Here is a 13,872-nt window from a genome sequence, read left to right as displayed (position 1 = left end):
GAACTGATTGAGTATTTTGAGTGGTTTGGATTGGACCCGGAGTTGGTGCACCATTTTTGTGAGAATTGGATGTTGTTGTACCATTTTTATGAGGATTGGATGTTGTTGTACCATTTCTGTGAGGATTAGCTGTTTGTCCATCAGTTCTGTAAGGATTAGGAGCTGTACCATTTCTATAAGGACTAGGAGTTGGTGGATCCGTTCTGTTAGAATTATGAGTTGAGACAACAGCTCTGTAAGGACTTCGAGTTGGTGCTTCCGTTCTGTGTGAAGTATGCGTTGATGTACCATTTCTAAGAACATTATTTGTTTCACCACCCGTTCTGTAAGAATTATGAGTTGCTGTACCATTTCTGTGAACATTAGTTGTTTGAACATCAGTTCGGAAAGGAACTTCCATCTTCATTAAATATGATCTCCATTCATGATATGTAGCTCGTTTTGGTTCATCATCGGAACTGTCACTATCACTTGATGAATTCGTAGATGAGTCTCCTGACTCACAGCTGCTGCTGCTGCTGCTGCTACTCAGCATTCTTTTATTGACTTTATTTAAAACACAGGCATTAGCCATGCGAACGGGAAAAATTTACGTTTTTTACTTTATTGATGAACAACTTTAAACACTGTTTTAATGAATAAGTCAGCTGAAAGTAAACTAAGCAAACAATGCTTGCACAACAAGCTTTATTACCAATTACACTTAAAACTCACGCAATGCATAAGAACGCTTTTTTCTGTGTGAATCGGCAGCAATTAGACTAAATGTTAAAATAAACGCCATCTCTGTTTATTTTTTCACAGCTCCCACTAACAGTGTAAGTTAATCATAAATGGTAAACGATGGTTTGTTTTATGCTTTCTTTTTTTCATAGACTTCATTCAATAAGATCAAATACGCGCTAAGATATACAACAAACGGATACTTGTATTTGACCTTTTGTTTCAGCTGGATACAAAGTATCATCATCTATATCATCATTATCATCATCAATATTATTCAAAATATCTTCTTTCTTTACTAGTTATAAGCAAAAAAAAAATAAATAAATACATTTAACAAATACAGTAAAATTTTGTCAGCGACTAGTTTAACAATTGGACATAAAATTAAATTTATGGACCTATACTACTAGATCTTGAAGATTTAAGAAATTGATAAAACGATGATGTATCGAGATAGTAATTATGGTTTTCAATAGATTTTATGAGATGACTTCGAAGAAGATGAGATGCATAATTGCGACCAGATTTACGATTTAAAACAAGTCCACTTCTAATCAACCAAGTTACCAGATCACAGCCTTTGAAAACAAAAATCTCGTTTCCACCGGAGGAGATGAAGAAACAAATATCTTTTGCACATTTGTCAAGATGATATGTTGAAAATTGGTGGTGAATTTGATAAGATTCATCAGAAACACTTTCATCATCTTGCTCATTTCGACGGGAAAAATAGAAATAAAATCTGCGCCAAACGTCAATAAGTGGACTCACATCAAGACCAAATAACACAAAGGTGCTGATGGCTTGTCCATAGACAAGAAAAATATCCAATGAAACAAGTTCAACATGAATGCCTGTGAATTTTTCGTTAAACGCTTTGCTAATAGTGACTGCTAAATCAATCACCATGGAGAGAAGTAGAATAAGAAGAAGAGAAACGTGAGAAGTTCTTTGTATATGCTTTTGAAATGATACAGTTAAACGTTCACCAGGTACAGGTATCATTTCAGCTTGAGTATTATTTGCGTATTGTTGTAGATATTTGAGGCAAGATTTTCGTCGATGAACTTCTGTACATTGAGATCCTTGACAAGATTGTTCAATAATCGTCGAATTCATCAGATCTTCAATGCTGACTGTATCAGGGTCTCTAGAATGACTTGGTAGATTTTCTTGACTGACTTCCCGCGCAGGCGATTCACGTCCTGAATCAATTGAACTTTCAACAGTTGAATTAAGTCTCTCGTACATATTAGCGGCGGCATTATCACGCTGTTGCAAAATAACGGCTGATCCTGTAATTATAATAGAAACGATGGTGACAGCTAAAGTAGGAATCGTTTGATAAGTTCCAAATTTGAAGTATGGATCAATTGAAGATTCTGAGGAGAATGGCGCAACCAAATAAAGAGCTGCAGTCAAAATGAATGTGAAAAAGAAAGCACCACCAAAGAAATAATTTTGAGCTCTCAATACATAACAGAGACTCTTTTTTCGAAGTAACGCTATGGTAAGAGCTAATAATGAGGTCCAGATGCGGGAAGCAAAAATTCCAAAGACAGGAACAAAGTATCGAAATTTAATGACAACCGAATCATGTGGCATTAAATAACCACCGATTGCCACAATCAATTGAGTTAGAAGCAATCCAAACGTTATTCTATGAGTGACACTAGTCCATTTACGTCCACAAACGAATATAATCAAAGTCCAGATAGCGCATGGAATAGCGATTAAGCTGATTATATAAATTGTAAGACACAGATCATGTGTAACTTGTTCCGGTGTGTAGTCAGAATAACGGATCATTGAGCTTGATACAAAAAGAAGTGGTGCAGAAATAACGGTTGAAACTATGAGCGCATATGAGGTTACCCATGATCCAATATTGTAGATGAGAGCAAATATAACCGCTGTTGGTGCGCAAGGAATGACTCCATATAGGAAGGCAAAATTTGTCATCGTAAAAACATAAGTCTCATTACCTCTAACTAAATATCTAGCAATAAGTCTTAAAACAAGTGGTAAAACAAAAAGTTTGACAGCACTCAAAGTGCAAGGGACAACAATTTTGGAGGAATTACCAATCAAACCAGATTCTTGGACTATATTGAGACCGAGTAGGAACAAAGAAGTCGAGCTAAAGGCATTGGCAAATGACTGTAAAAGGCCATTAAGCATGGATGGTACAGTGTTACCAAAAGTAAAGTTCCAGATTACACCTCCAATGGTCATAACTACAATAGGATTAGTCAATGTATTTTTCAGAACTTTTCCGATAATAATAAACGCATTTGACGGTGAGGCTGATGAATTGGCTATTGACTGGCGATACTTGTAAAGCTCCAAGAGGAAAAGACCACACGGATTAATGAACAATAATTGAAGTGGAGCGATAACATAAAGATAGTCAGCAAAATGTGGCTGACTATTGGCATATAAAGATGATAAGATGGGGTATCCAATCGCGAAATCATTACTTTGAGTAACCAACATACCGTAAAGACCTGCTTTACCGAGGTGGCATGGGCGAGTTGTAAGAAGGGTTATCACGACGACCAACACAAATATAACGACTTTTGCGATGAAAACAGAGGCAACAAAGTACCAGTCAATTTGGGACAGATCACATTTTGCTAAGCTGATGAATATAAGAGCAGGTAAGGAAAAGTACGAGACAAAGTTAGTTATTCCTTTTGATTGGTCCTCAGATATAATGGATAAACGACCAGAAACATAACCTAAGATGATTGCAGCAAAACATTGGAATAATATGGAGACCATTTGCAAAGCATCATCACTACCAGTTGACGAATTTTGTGTTACAGGCGTTGACATCTTGATAAAACTTGTTGAATGTTTAATTGACAGCAAAACAGATGAATTCAGTAGAAATCCTGAACATCAGCAGGTTGATGTTGTTCCCGAGATGGGTAAATGTATTATTAAATTATGGGCAAGCTTTCGCAATGATCAAACTGCGATACAGGAACCAGGCAAACATCACATAGAATTAAATAAAACCAGTAGCTAAGAGGAGATAATAGCAAAAATCAATAAGTATTGAAAATTGAAAATGATAACAAAAGTACAATTGTTCTTCTGCATTTAGATAGATAAAACAAGAATTTGGAATTATACAAATTCTTTGGATTACAAAGTTCATGTTTTTCCTAATTTCATTTAAAATTAACTATAATTTAAACTGAAATGTAAAATGAAAATAACATGATAGCATGTCAATTCCATAACCTATTTCCAATCTTATAAGCATTCATTGCACCTTGATTCATTTGTGAAGTATTATTAGCAAGAACTTTATGACTTACCTCTCGATTAAATTATTATCGTAGATAATCAGATTAGTTAAACATGAGTAGATTCAGATGTTAAAATTCCCTGATTGAAACAGTCACATATTAAAGGAAAAAATCACATATTTCTTGATGAATTGAATCAACTTTCATCAAAAAATGATGCGGAATAAAGATGCAACAGTAAACGCCATCTCTTTTTATTTTTTCACAGCTCCTTTCAAAGTTAATCAAAATGATGCTATATTTTACCTACGTAAGTAAATAATTAATAGATTTCATTAATTTAATTTTTAATTTAAGGTGGATCTCAATTCATCGGAGCGATATTAATTTTTTAAATTGAAAGAATCAAAGAAAGAAGATAAGAAGGTGTGATTTCACACCAAGTCATGAATAACGACACATTGAAATTTTTAATTTCAATCAATGGTTGATGGGATCCACCTTTAATTTAGCATCCGATATCTAATAATAGTCTATTTTTATTAAGGTTAAATGTTTGGAACGTGTCAAACAAAAATTGATGAGTACATCGCACTTATTTCAGTTTTAGATAGGTATAAAATAACTGATTTGACACAAGCAATCAAAATGATAACAGTTTTAATGTAAAATGGGTAACAACGAGATAGTTGAAATTTCTGATAAGTGACTTTTATTCACGTAATTAGATTACAATATTTATTAAAAATATCATTTGACTTTTATATTCATTTTATGAATCAATAGATGTTTATGCGGATGAATCAATGTTAATATTACTGCAATACAGCTAACAATATGCTTTGAGTTGGAGCTCAAGAGTAAATAATGAGCGCGTAAATGGCCCATAAAAGAGATCAATATGATTTGTAAAAATTATATCTATTGTTGAATCATGAACTTCCCTGAAAATTAGCCTGACTACTTTCCATTACTATGCTAGTTAAATGGCTGCTTTGTTGGAAGCTTGATACCATTTTGATATCGAAGTAATATGAACATGTTGACTCATGGCAGGTATGTTTAGGGAAATTGTGCGATAATCAACTTGTCAGAGAACCATACAGCAAATCATCTTTTTTGTTTTATATTTTACTTTAATTGACGTACATTAAAATTCACGTGCATCGATTGAGTAATGTTTTACATGCAAACATTTGCTATGAAATTATCATTAAAAATATTTTCCAATATCAACAAGCGAAGAGTCTTTTTTTAACTGCTAAAAGTGAAATGAATAAACAGGTGATTTGACAAATTAAAAGCTTTAATTTTAAAATAATTCGTTTTAAAAGCATAAATCACAAGAGATATGGTTAAAATGATACATATCACAATTAAGTCAGAATAAATTGGAAGATAAAATCATGTTGCACGAAAAATATTCGTTGTAACTTTCGTAGAGTATATAAGCTTAATTAAAGACTTAAGGAACACAAAAACTTGAACCTATTCAAAAATAAACGTGCAGAAAATAAGCGATCAGTCATATTTAAATGTCATTTCGTTTGGTGCAGGAAGAGATCGTAAGTCAAAAATTCGAAGTCCAAAAATAAGCTCGATTAGATGAAGTATAACACGTTTTGTAGAGGAGCAAGAACTCGAATAGCCTCTGAAAGATCCACGTTTGAAGGAATTGGAGCTTTGGATCTCATCATATCCTTAAGGTGCACTTTACCTCTAGCAGCTGCATGATGAGCATAACGAGCTGGGGCTGGATCGGCTATACTTTTAGTGCTTCGAGCAAATAGGTAACACAAATAGTACGTAACTTTTTGTAACTCGTCTGCAGTAAGATTATTCTCATCCCAAAGAACCGTGTATTTTCCAGGACGAGCAGTACCCTAAACATTAAAGAGTTCAAATTAATAACAGTGGTTAAAAAATTATGCACAATGGTAATAAAATATAAGTAATGACTTACCAAGAACGAATTTTGAGAGCATAAGTAAAAGTCAAACCATTTGTAGTGACACACAGTAGTGTCAATCACACAACCAGGCAATATATTTTCAGATCTGGTTGAGTCCTCTTTTTTCATCGGGAAGAATCGAGCATTATGTCTCTTCTGGACTATCATATATGTTAATTTAATATTTTGTCTATAATCTGTACTGAGCATATCACGCAGAGGGAAAACTTCATAAGCTAACACGTAGGCAAATTGACCTTCGGAGACTCCATCACGGTAAACAACGATGTTATCAGGATAGGAGCCACGGTGCTTTTTGAACGCTTCTAAAATAGGTTTTATCATTCCACGAACATCAACGGTTTCTTCTCTGGAACGATTAATGACGATATTGGTGTGGTAATTGGAAAGCTCCGGATTTAAACTACCAACAACTGCAGCTATTGATGGTGAATTTTCTCCGGGTGAGGGATGATTAACATCAACTCCGACGACCATTGTTAACCCCTTTAATATACTAGGTTTGCTAACATCCGCTAAGGAAAGATTGATGCCACCGATTTTACTATTAATTTTTAGCAATAAATTGCTTAAGTATGCAGTGTCAAACAATTTTTGTCTTTTCATATCATTGCGTGGATTGAAGTGTTTGTCAAGAATGATTTGGGTTGGAATACCGAGTGTTCGATCTCCAACAGATTTAATCTCAGTGTAAATCTCATCTTCTTCTGGTATCATGCAGACAATCAATTGCAAATCTTTTTTTAACATCTCCATAGTCTGGCGAAGGGCAGGTTTTGTGGTTCTAACAGGTGGTGAAGGCATACTCACTTCAACACCAACCATAGATCCCACTCTTTGAAGATTTTTGCAAAATTCACGAATGATATCATCAGTAATTTTTCTTGACATACACAGGAAAACCCATTTAGAAAGATTTTTTGAACTATAGAATTTCTTTCTGTCAGGTTGCTGCATATTCCAGTCTCCAGGAACTATTGGAACAAATGAAGGTTGATTAGAATATCGTAACCTAGGTGCAGGCAATATTCGACCAGGGACTTCAACCATATTAGGATTTAATGTTATTCCGAATTCAGCCAGAGCTGCGTTACTAGCAATTGATTTGGCGGATTCTGCGGTTCCAGCTGCTCGTCCACTTGGCCTTTGAGATGTAGCATGTGTGCTAAGAATTTTAATAAGATCATCACGCAATTTTCGTTGATTTCTTTGATCTGGCAACAATTTGCACAATTCGATGGGTATGTACTTTCCCTGTCCATATTCAACGCAAGGCAAATTTGGATACTTCAAATGGATTTTATATTTTCTCACAAAATAGTTATAAACGGTTTGTCTCCCTCCTTCTTCACTAAAACTAGTTTCCCTAGAATTTGTTCTAGTGAAAGATCTAATAGAATGGCGAGAAATAAAATTTCGATATTCCGTTTCAACTCGGAGCCCAATAAACTCTTTCAATTGATCCATTGATTTACTGTCAAGTGTTTCATTCGGTCCAAATGGGCGACCAAACAACTCAAAGATCCTATCAAGAAGTGGGCCTTCACGGTAAAGAACAGCCGATGCTCTGTCAATATTTTGCATAGGTCCACTTTGACAAAATTGTGTAGACTGGTGATAGCCAAACGCGAGCTCGAATGGTGTAGGCTTCTCAGATTTGTCCTGGTACGATTTGATACCCATAAGAATTCGCGGTCTCACGGTAGAAGGGAAGAAAATTTTAGATCCATAAACAATATTATTTTTAAAAGCATAACTTTTGGTTATTATATCTAGCATTTGTAGGACCGCTCGATCATGGACATAATTTTCTCCATTGAAATTGAAGCTAAGAGTAACGGAACTTGTTCTCTTGATCCTGATCTGGTAATTGGTTGCAACATCTTTTGGATTTTCCTTGAATGGAAAGGTATAATAGACACCTACTTCTAAATTGTCAGCTTCTAGTGGTTTATTAGTGAGGAGGATACGATCGCTATCAAAAGCATAACAAATCCCATTAAATAAGGATTTTCCAGTTGTCCCAACGAATTGAGCAAGTAATTGTTGATGAATTTTCTTTGTCACTCGTCTGAATTTTCTTCCGATTTCTATTTCTTTTTCAGCTACTGAGGCACTGTCAGGCCGGTCAAATTGTATATCATATTGATGGACAGTATTGCCCGTAAGTTTCAACCTGTTAAAAAATAATTCAATTTGTTAAATTAAGGTAATTATTTGACAGATATTACTCGATAGAAAATTGAATTGCACCAAAGAGAGAAACAGATTTGTTACGAAATTAGATAAATAACTTTAGAAGCCACTTCAAATCACGCACATTTACGATTTGCGTATTAATGATGGATTGTTTCCTGCCCAAATTCAGGTCATAAAGGAAAGTAGCTTACCTGAAAAAGTTAGATCTAAGAGTAATTCTCTTTCCTTCATTTCCACTTTGAAATTTTGGTCGAATTCTTAAGGCTGCAGGAGCATTTTTCAGACTAAGCCCAGTAAGATTCTCCAATTCGGCAAAGGAGTCTTCAGCATTTGCTTTTCTACGATCTTTGTTTACATCACCACCTTCAGATATAATTGTAACATCCTGTTCGTCAACTTTCACAGGCACTTTTTTAGCGGACTTCTTTCCCTTGGATTTCGAGGCCTTAGGATTGCTACTCATTTTGATGGATGGTTAAAACAAATGGTCAAAAACAACTGGTCAAAAATAACTAGACAAAAACAAATGGTAAAAACAGGAATAAAACACTTATACATAACACTGCTTAACAAAACAGACCTTATAAATACATTTTACAACAAATTTCGTGTCGCCATCTATCAACTGTAAGAGACTTTGTTAATTCAACGGATTTGATAAAGAAGTATTTAATCAAACAAACTATTAGAGCCAATTGGTAAGAAATATTATCCTAAATTACCAATAAAATCAGAGTGTAAGCAATTTATCACTAAGAAAATTAAGTTTCGCCATCAGGATAATCAAGTTGCTTAAAAAGAGTAAATTAAACTAAGCTAACTGACTCAGCATTGGTTTGTGCAATTGTTTTTTATAATTTTAATTTTAAATTTCTCCATTTCAGCAAAATTGAAAGCAAAGTTGAGATTTTTGATTTTCAAACGTTTTAACAGTCTACTGGTCAAAGCTCACGGAATTTAATTCACATCTAAACAAAGCAACGTTTCATTAATAATTCTTACTCCAATCTTTATTATCGATTAATTAATTGATATCGTTGTAAAGTACCAAATGAGATGAAAAAATGATTGCCTTGCAAATAATAATCTCTCGGTCTCAGAATCTACCAATAAATAAATAAACTGCTAATCAATGAACAAAAATTGAGCAGACAGTTGATTAAAATAAGTGCTACATGTACAGAATGGGCAATTGCAATGAAATATTTATCAGCAATTTCAATCAGTATGATACTTAATCTTTAAACAAATCTCACTAGCTTTGATTATTTAGGCTTGAAAAAAGTGTAATCTTTTTTAAATGCTTTCGTGTGAATTCAGATTCCAATTCTTCAGCGATAAATTGTTTTAATATACAATTCATTGATTTGTTTTAAACCAGAGTAAGTATCAGCGTAAATAATGAGTGGCCGAAGATTTTGGTTGAAAATGTTCATACCTTATAACTATTAACCCCTACTAATCTTGATCATTTACTGATTTCCTTTTCAAAGTCAACTGATATTTTTCCAGGAATAAAAATATCTATGCTTTTCGGATAATCAGTTTGTTTTTGTTCGGTAGTTTATTGGAATTGAACTTTAGTTGATAAGAAAGGATTATAAAAAGGATTAATTAATTCATCTAATGAACGAAATCTGATTATTGAAATCACACAGAAATGTATTAGTTTTGAAGCTTTGAAGTTCGCAACAGCACAATTTTTATGTAACTCGCCAGCTAAATTTGAATTGTTTTTGTATTCTTTTGCCAACTCGGTTATCTGATAAGGTATACGAATTTTATTTTATGAATCAGATGATTAACAAAAATTGTGGCTTCGAATGATCACGCCTTTAAACTGAATTATCAGTAGCTTCACATTTGCTTGCACGGTTCGGAGTCAATTTTTACTCCAAAACAAAAATAATTTGAAACTTACAAGTTGATAGTTATTATATTTCAAAAACTTGTTTGTGAATTTGATTAGTTGACATCGAGAACAGTTTTGTTATGATTTGATACTTTTTCGAACTATAGAGTCAATGTGTTGTTTACTAATCAATAATGTTAACATTAAATTCATCTGCTACAAGACTGTTTATTGTTAATCAATTTGACAAATAAAGTGATTCTCACTTGTAAAAACGCACCTTTTCAAGTGAAAGACCAAGTAAATGCTAAATTATTGGATTCATTGAGGCTTTATTCTCATATTCAACAAGTACTTGTAAATTTTTACAAGAAAAATATTGAATAATAATGAAATTAGCTTGAAATCAAAGAGTAAAACAAAGAGTTATATTACTCTTTGCTTGAAATCGAGTAACGCAAAAATAAATAACACATACATCTATTAAAGAGTGTCAAATTTAATTCCAAGCAAATTGGTGGAGCTAATTATCTTTTTATAACAAATTAGATACACAAATAACTAAAACAAACAGAAACAAAGGGGAAGATGGAAAATAAAGTAATCAAATGGTTTGTGTCTATGGTTTCTGATATCTTTGCTTATTCATTTTTACTTGTGATAAAAAAATAATAAGCTCCACCAGTTTGCTTGAAGTCAAATTTGACACCCTGACGAATGTTATTGTCATAGAATCAAATGATTTACGAGATACATTAGTATTTACGGATGAGAAAAATCAATTTTATTGTCTTATTTGAGTTTCGAATGATATTAATTAGGTGAATTAGACTAACTATGAAACACTACTGCCAACGGCTTTTTTTTCTTGGTTGAGACTCTTTAGAAGCTAAAGTCTCTTCATTTTGGTCATTGACTGGCATAGCTGAAGAATTTAAAGATGATTGTGGTGAAGATGAAGACAATGAATCACTTGATGATTTGAAATTAGATTGAAATTGAGCTTTAAATGCTGCTTTAATAGCAGAAACTCGATCAGTGTTCGGTGGTTCCGTTTTATTGGACGAGCTTCTTTCACTTAATGAAAAGGAACTTCTCTCAGATGGTAAACTATTTTTATCTGCTCCTAAGCCAGGTCTGGCTCTTTGACTGAATGAGCTATTAAAATCAACTTTTTTCCCTTTTCCTTGTTTGAAACGTGAATTTTTGAACCAATTTGACTGCATAGCTAGGTCCATCAGTTCTCTCGGTACTTCTTGGTTTGCTCCTTCAAGATTACGCACCAAAGGTCCGGCAAAATCTTTATCTTTTTCAGTAATCAAGGTATATGCAATACCATCTTTATCACCTGCTCGACCAGTTCTACCAATACGATGAGTATGAGTATCAATATCTCTGGCTACATCGAAATTTATCACAGTTTTAACATGGGTTATATCCAAACCACGAGCAGCTACATCTGTGGCTACCATAACATTGACTTCATGCCTTTTAAAGGTACCAATTGCTTTATTACGATCACTTTGGTGCATATCTCCATGGATTAAAACTAATTCAAAGCCACGCTCTTTCAAATTGTTGGCGAGCTCTTCAGCATTGGCTTTCTTTGTGACAAAAATTAAAACTGACCCAGAGGAGGTGAATCTAACTAGATTATCAGTTAACCAGATCCATTTACTCGGCCCTTCCTTCATAACGAGCACAGTCTGGGTGACATCTTCATTGGCAACTCCTAATTCACCTTGAACAACTTTGATTGGATCAGTTAAAGCATGTCTAGCTAAACGCTCGACTTTTCTTTTGAAAGTAGCTGAAAATAGCAATGTTTGACGATCTGGTCGAGTATGATCACAGATAGAACCAATTTGGTTTCCAAATCCCATGTCAAACATTTTATCAGCTTCATCAAGAACCAACATTGTAACTCTTTCAAAATTAGTGGCTTTACATTTTATCATATCAATCATTCTTCCCTATAGTAAAAAATGTAAAAAACAAGGTTAGCATATAATAACAAAATCGATCAATTTAAGAAGGTAGTCAGTTAAATAGACTTACTGGTGTAGCGACAACTATTTCAGCGCCTTGAGATAACTCATTTGATTGTTCCCATTTTGACCCACCGCCAAAACAACATGCAACTCTTAATCCATATACTTTTGCAAATTTTTTGGCTTCGGCATGTATTTGTTGGGATAACTCTCTAGTTGGCGCTAAAATTAACCCAATTGGTCCTTCTCCAGGTCCTAATTCTCGTTGATCCATGATATGAACAAGCATTGGCCATAAATATGCTGCGGTTTTACCACTACCGGTCTTAGCTACACCAAGAACATCTCGACCTGATAATGCAATGGGAATTGCTTGACATTGGATAGGAGTTGGTTGATGATAACCCGCTTTGATGATTGCTTTAGTTAACTGTTCATCAAAACCAAAATGAGCAAAAGAGATACATGGTTTTGGTGCATTGGCGCCCATAACAGATATTCCGAGGGTCCTACGAAGTTCTTGAGTTTTTTCATCATTCAAAGATTGAATTTCTTCGTGTTCTATGTAAAAATTTTTTACAAAAGGTTTGTAACCAATTTTACTATGGTCACATGCAGGAAGTGGATCTATGAATTTTAACTTTTTTCTATTCAAAATAGGATTTCCTTGGTCATCATATTCAACAAGATCATCTTCCTCTTCATCGAAGTTTAAGTCTAATCCAGCTCTAGGGTTCTCTTCCATGTATCTATAATAAGATTCTTGAATATCTTCTTCTTCAATATCTAGTCGCACATTAGCCTTCGCTTCTTTCTTGGTAGAATCAGATTTTACTTGTTTCTCAAGTCCAGCCATAAAAGCATCTAATGGATCTTCTTCTTCGTCATTGTCATGGTCATCGTCCTTGTTTGAATGGCTTGATTCAATATCACTATCTTTTTCAGAATTTTCAGACTTGTTAACATTGTCATTGTCATCATCTTGATCCCAGTAGCTTTCCTCCTCGTCTTGAAAAATCTTACTTCGCTTTAATCTTTCTTTACCATATGGTTTAGGATCTTCTTTTTCTTCATCCAAATTATATGCAGCAGGACGATCAATATCTTTCGGTGGACATACTTTAGAATAATCAGCTGAAGCGGATGCTGAAGAACTGAGGGAAGAAGATGAAGCTTGTGTAGGAAAGGATGGCCGATACTGAAAATGCTTGTAGCCACCTCTGCGATTCATGATTGGGTCTTTATTAAAACACAATAGAAACAGAAATCACTAAAGATCAATTTTAATTAATACACATTCGTAAATAAACATTAAAACTGACAATGTTTACAAAATGTCATTAAACAAAATGAAAATAAACATGTTGCAAAAAGACTCAATGGGCTATTCCCAGTCATATCACCAAAGCAACAAAAATATACAAACAATGAAAGCGTATGACTTTAATGTATCAATTTTGGAATCTCATTTTTAATTTTATTGTTATTATCAGCCTCGAATCCAAAGTCAATAGAGACAGTTGGTGGTAATTACGAATACAGCAGACGTATAAGGTTTTTCCATGATCAATATACTCTGAATAGAGATAAAATATTCCTCAACGGTGCTAAAAATGAAGTAAAAATTCAATAGCAAAAGTTGTAACAATTTTCACCCAATCAACTTTGTATCCTGAAAACACAAAAGATGAAGAGAAGGCGACAAAAATAACAGATATTTTTCAGAAATTTATATGATGAAGAAATAAACAAAAACAATTTATAGTAAAAAGAATGAAGATTGATTTAAGAATTGACAGAGGTTTTCATTGATTTTGGTATGATTTCCACCACTTCAGCCTCCAAAACAATTGTTAAAAATTTCATAACGAT

At 33.8% G+C, this 13,872-nt stretch overlaps 3 protein-coding genes across 3 annotated transcripts; all 3 read right to left on the bottom strand.

Annotated features, from left to right (window-relative positions):
- Nucleotides 1-996: 996 nt before the first annotated feature.
- Nucleotides 997-4,200, bottom strand: anchor (integral membrane protein GPR155 homolog anchor). Its single transcript, XM_015926354.3, has 2 exons — nt 4,056-4,200; nt 997-3,756 (listed from the first exon to the last, which is right to left on the bottom strand). Exon 2 carries the CDS (start codon nt 3,562-3,564, stop codon nt 1,117-1,119), a length of 2,448 nt encoding a protein of 815 aa, XP_015781840.2. The 5' UTR covers nt 3,565-3,756; nt 4,056-4,200; the 3' UTR covers nt 997-1,116.
- Nucleotides 4,201-5,274: 1,074 nt separating this feature from the next.
- LOC107359874 (protein argonaute-4) lies at nt 5,275-8,706 on the bottom strand. Its single transcript, XM_015926464.2, has 3 exons — nt 8,349-8,706; nt 5,950-8,134; nt 5,275-5,869 (listed from the first exon to the last, which is right to left on the bottom strand). The coding sequence occupies exons 1-3, from the start codon at nt 8,618-8,620 to the stop codon at nt 5,588-5,590; spliced, it is 2,739 nt and encodes a 912-aa protein (XP_015781950.2). The 5' UTR covers nt 8,621-8,706; the 3' UTR covers nt 5,275-5,587.
- A 2,064-nt stretch (nt 8,707-10,770) lies between these two features.
- LOC107360024 (ATP-dependent RNA helicase DDX42) lies at nt 10,771-13,379 on the bottom strand. Its single transcript, XM_015926638.3, has 2 exons — nt 12,068-13,379; nt 10,771-11,982 (listed from the first exon to the last, which is right to left on the bottom strand). The coding sequence occupies exons 1-2, from the start codon at nt 13,229-13,231 to the stop codon at nt 10,855-10,857; spliced, it is 2,292 nt and encodes a 763-aa protein (XP_015782124.2). The 5' UTR covers nt 13,232-13,379; the 3' UTR covers nt 10,771-10,854.
- Between the last annotated feature and the right edge of the window lie 493 nt (nt 13,380-13,872).

The sequence above is a fragment of the Tetranychus urticae genome, chromosome 3 (assembly GCF_039701765.1).
Source record: "Tetranychus urticae isolate SD_2017Ah chromosome 3, NJAU_TeUrti_SD_1.0, whole genome shotgun sequence".
Lineage (NCBI taxonomy): Eukaryota > Metazoa > Arthropoda > Arachnida > Trombidiformes > Tetranychidae > Tetranychus > Tetranychus urticae.
Note: the sequence above shows the minus strand (reverse complement) of the source record. Positions and strands in the feature narration are given on the sequence as shown.

What these genes read in the sequence shown, in the direction of transcription:
- anchor (XM_015926354.3), bottom strand. Translation starts at nt 3,564, where the DNA reads ATGTCAACGCCTGTAACACAAAATTCGTCAACTGGTAGTGATGATGCT.
- LOC107359874 (XM_015926464.2), bottom strand. Translation starts at nt 8,620, where the DNA reads ATGAGTAGCAATCCTAAGGCCTCGAAATCCAAGGGAAAGAAGTCCGCT. An exon ending in CTTAGATCTAACTTTTTCAG is followed by an intron (nt 8,135 to 8,348) that starts GTAAGCTACTTT and finishes ATTTTTTAACAG; the next exon opens with GTTGAAACTTACGGGCAATA. An exon ending in GCTCTCAAAATTCGTTCTTG is followed by an intron (nt 5,870 to 5,949) that starts GTAAGTCATTAC and finishes TTTAATGTTTAG; the next exon opens with GGTACTGCTCGTCCTGGAAA.
- LOC107360024 (XM_015926638.3), bottom strand. Translation starts at nt 13,231, where the DNA reads ATGAATCGCAGAGGTGGCTACAAGCATTTTCAGTATCGGCCATCCTTT. An exon ending in AAATAGTTGTCGCTACACCA is followed by an intron (nt 11,983 to 12,067) that starts GTAAGTCTATTT and finishes TTTTTACTATAG; the next exon opens with GGAAGAATGATTGATATGAT.